This window comes from Macadamia integrifolia, chromosome 1 (genome assembly GCF_013358625.1).
Source record: "Macadamia integrifolia cultivar HAES 741 chromosome 1, SCU_Mint_v3, whole genome shotgun sequence".
NCBI classification, from domain to species: Eukaryota; Viridiplantae; Streptophyta; class Magnoliopsida; order Proteales; family Proteaceae; genus Macadamia; species Macadamia integrifolia.
Window position 1 is genome coordinate 21,092,362 of NC_056557.1, and position 4,637 is coordinate 21,096,998.

Genomic DNA, 4,637 nt, shown 5'->3' on the forward strand with positions numbered 1-4,637 from the left:
GAGACCAGGCATAAGGGAAGTTACCATCGGAAGGATGTGCAGTGTGGTACTCTATAGTCTTCATGATGACAAAAGGAAGGCATATGTGAGAAGCATCTTCTGGGGCCATGTAGATGCAGTAGGCCATGTATGCTCCCATGAAGTTCACTTGTTCCTTTGACCGGCTCTGGGGAGCAAGTTGAATTGAACTAGGTGGCTGAAGACCCGTACATCAGGAATATATGCAGTCTCGGACTCAGGACGTATTGCACTACCACAGATAGTCTCGTAGATGCGTCTCTGTAGCTCTTGGACTATGAAGTGACCCAAAGCCTTGCCCCTGGGAGGACAGTAGTACCAGTTACCCTCCATGGAGATGCCCATAATCTCCGCTAGTAGCTCGATGGGAAATCGGATGTCACGTCCCTTCACTTGGCTAGTGAGGGCATACACTCTACCATCATATGATACCTCGAGGTTGCAGTAGAACATCTGGACAAGCTCGAGGTAGCAGCAGGAGTTGACAAAAAGCATAGATTGCCAACCTAGAGCAGTAAACTTCTCTAGCATCTGCACCCTAGAAAAGTCCTCCACCACCATGGATTTTTCCATAAGAACGGGCTTCATGGAGAATGTGGACAAGCTACAGCCACCTCTAGGCTTCAAAAAATACGCTCGTCATAGTCCTCCAGATCCACTGGTGCATTCCTCTGTGGACGAGCCCTATGTGCAGAGGAGCTCGAGGCTGTACCTCTCCTCTTTTGACTCAGATCATTTTTGCTCCATGATGAGGTGGTAGTTTCCTTACCCTTACATGAAGACATTCTGCAAAGTCCACATGAAAAACATAAGAACTTGAAAAAATATTTCAAGAGGAATTAATTTAAGAAAGGGATAAACGGGAGAATCAATGCAATTAGGACTATAAGAGAAGGAAAGGTAGTATGAGTGGCAACAATCCATCATGGCACTCATATTAAGTACATTATAGAGAGCAATGTGTATTAAATGATGAGCAAGGAGAGGAAACCACTATAGTGCTAATGCCATCGTTATAATATGCTCATATATGAATGATAAGATGACAGTGAAACAAGTTGACAAGTACAATGGAGTGACTAAGTGAACATCAAGGTGTCATGATTTTTGAATACACATTTCACAAGTGAAAGCCAAGAAGTGAGAGCATTTACTTAAAGCATAGATTCATGCAAATGCTTAAGCTAACACCAATCAAAAGTATTAGACAAAATTCCAAGAGAAAAAAAGGAGAGAAATTTCATAGAGAAGAGCATAATCCATGAACATCCATAGCATTGAGGGTAATTCGAAAATAGTGTGTACAAGAAGGTTCAAATGCACACAATTACACATATCTTAATTCTATTGAGGTCAAAACAATGAAAAACCCCCAATTTCTTCATAAAATCTAACCTAGGAATAGTGAAATTCTTGCCAAAGAGTGATGGGTGAAGCATACATGCAATGTGACATTCTTATCACTATAATACAACCAAATGAGAGTGAATGAACTCATTTGGGTCATACATTGTGCAAGGAAAGAGTGAGAGAACAAGAAAAACCCTAAAACAACAAAATTGGGAAGAATAGGTTTAAACAACTCATTAAAGTGACAAATGTGGTGATTGAAGAAGAGAATCATGGAATAAATGAGATACCCACATGCTACATTCATTCTAGTTGGGAAGAATCAAAAGAAAAACAAATTTTAAGGGATATAGAATAAGAACAACAAAAAATTTCACGGTTCAAAAGAGAGAATGAGGAAAAGAATACTTACTTGAAGTTTGAGGTTGATGGTTGAATGATTTGATTTAAATGTGGGAGATTCCCCACCTTTCTTTGATGCTTCAAATGAACTAGAGAGGAGTAGAGAGTGAGAGGGATGAGAAGTGATGAAATGAGGGCAAGAAAACCTAACAGTGCCTCGCTCACAATCGGCGGGCCTCTACCAGTGGCTCCTGGATCTAGCCCACCAGCCAGTGTGGGATTTTGGGCCAAAATACCCCAAAATTTATGATTTTACTTCCCACACCTCAAGAAATTTGGGTGCATTGTCATGTGTGCTAATTTTTAAAATAGAGGTTAACTTTGTGGATGCGTTTTATGATGATGGAATGTAGTGTTTTAATGTGATTTGTGGCATAATGTGCAATTGATTTCGTGCATACACGTGATGAATTGTGGCACTTAATCAATACTCAACTTGATGTAATTCAGGTGCAAGGAATCATGGTATGCACTAGATCTGGAGGTAATGCACGAGGAGCCCCTCGTGGTCCCCGTCCTGTCAGACGACCACCAAATCCTTGGAGGCCTCGACCCACGAGATGGTCACGTCACCCACAATCCTAGGTGGGCCCTAGAGAAGAAGAGATATTAGAGGATCCACCAATGAATGAGATCCTAGATCCTCCTTCCATTATCACTCCAAATGACGTACGTTGCGACTCTTATTCAATAGTCGCAACAAGCATTTCAGTAGTAACTACTCCAGTAACAACACATTTTTATGAATGCTGTGTATCAACAGTTAAACCCTATGCAAATGGGTCAGCATCCCTGTGTGGTGACCTTTCCACAAGATCTGCCTATTGTGCCTGGTGCCAGAGCTCAACTCGGGGGTATATCTCCTAGGGAGCCATCCTTAGATGCATTGGGGGGTACACCTCCTAGGATACTACCACAAGACCCACCAGGAAGCACACCTCCCATGGTGACACTGCGGTTTCCACCATTTGGCACTCCTCCATATATGATGCCACCATCGTATCTATACTATCCGGCTTATCCACCTTATTACCCACCGGTGGTGGAATCTTTTAAGAAGCACTTGCCACCTATCTTCACTAAAGTGGGGAACGATCCCTAAGAGCCGGATCAATGGGTCTAAGAAATGGAGAAAATATTTGAGGTGGTGGAATGCACAGAGGCTTAAAAACTCATATGTGCAGGCTTGCAGTTGAAGAATGAAGCCAACTCATGGTGGAAAGCTTGCAAGCTCATCTTGGTGGTAACCTACCCAGAACCAACCTGGGAACATATCAAGGAATTATTTTTGTCAAACTACTATCCCAGAAGCTTTAAAGACCGAAAGGAAGCAAATTTTATGACATTGACTTGAGGGAACACGTCTGTCCTTGAGTACTAACAACAATTTGAGTACTTATTTTATTTTTATAATCCACACATGAAATCAGCTGGAAAAAGGCTAAGAAGTTTTTGAAGGGATTGAAGGTATCTATTGGTTCTGTATTGGGGGCCATGGATTTGACAGAATATGCCTAGATAGTGCAGAAAGCCAAGACTATGGAGGATAAGCAGAAGGGAAAGTCTTCCACTACACCAGGGCTTTCGAAGAGGTCTAACCCTTATACGGATTCAGGCAACCCGAGTAAGAGTTTCCGTGGGTCATACAATTTTGGTTCCACCGCATCAGCAGCCGTACAGATCATCAGGTTATATGCCCTGACTAGCTGGTGGATCGGGTACCACCTCTTTTTGCCCAAATACTAGTATGGTGCCTACAGCCCCGAGGCCGACTCGTCCTTCAACTACATCAGGTCAGATACAGAGAGCCCAGTACCAGTGCAAGCATCCCAAAATGTTGCTATGTCTGTTATGTAGTTGGACACTTTGCTAAGGATTGTCCGTACAAGCCAGCTATTATATAGAATCAGCTCCATGTTTATAGACCCCTATTGGTTCCAGGGGGCCAACCTTAAGGGAGGATGTATGCATTATCAACCGAGGAGGTTGAAGCCAGCCCTGATGTAGTAGCAGGTATTCTATCTATCTCGGGTATACCAGCTTAGGTATTATTTGACTCTGAAGCATCACATTCATTTATATCCAAAAGGTTTGGTAGGAAGATTGATATGTCACCCAAGGCTCTATAGCGTATGTTGATTGTTAGTACACCTATAGGCAAAGTAGCACAGTTAAATGAAGTGTATGGACCATGATCAGTTGAAATTGGTGGGAAGAAGCTGGATGCCCAACTTATCAAATTCAACATGTAGAATTTTAATGTCATACTAGGCATGAACTAGTTGTCAACTCACCAGGTGAACCTGATGTGCACCAAGAAACAAATTAAAGTGGTGAGTGATGAAGGAGAGGGGTTAGTGTCACACCCCGTTCTCACAGAACCGGGCCCATGACCAGGTTAACACCGGTTAACCCAAACCTGCCAGGATCATCAGATATTGTATTCCACCACAGCATACACAGAACTAATATAAGCTCATCAGATCAGCGGAAGATTAATTTTTACCTGTGAATAATCCCATAGTACTTGATACCCGAATTGTGATACAATAATTATATACATGTGGGCCCGAAAGCATGATAATTACACACTAAAAGTACAATTCATATATCAAGTATGTAAAAGAAATCATCAAAATAATCAAAGCACACAGCTCGGCTCAGCAACAAGGCTAGAGCTCAGCTCGGCATCAAAGGTTGAGCCCAGCTCGGCGTCACATAGTAGAGCTCAGCACGGCCTCAAGGGTGGAGCTCAGCTCGGCCTCAGAACTGCTGTCCCGCAACACAACTCTCGCACGAGCAGTCAGTGCCGTGCTCTAACTCCTCAGGGGTCCACCAGTCCTCTTCAGGAAACTCGACTGTGGGAC

At 42.9% G+C, this 4,637-nt stretch overlaps 1 protein-coding gene across 1 annotated transcript in view; it reads left to right on the plus strand.

Moving 5' to 3' along the window:
* The first annotated feature begins 3,309 nt into the window (after window positions 1–3,309).
* The window catches only part of LOC122072006 (glutamine--tRNA ligase-like), a 24,661-nt gene continuing 23,333 nt past the window's right edge, over window positions 3,310–4,637 (plus strand). Inside the window, exon 1 of the mRNA XM_042636507.1 lies at window positions 3,310–3,458. Within this exon, the coding sequence (XP_042492441.1) occupies window positions 3,310–3,458 (149 nt within the window). The remainder of the gene's footprint in view (window positions 3,459–4,637) is intronic.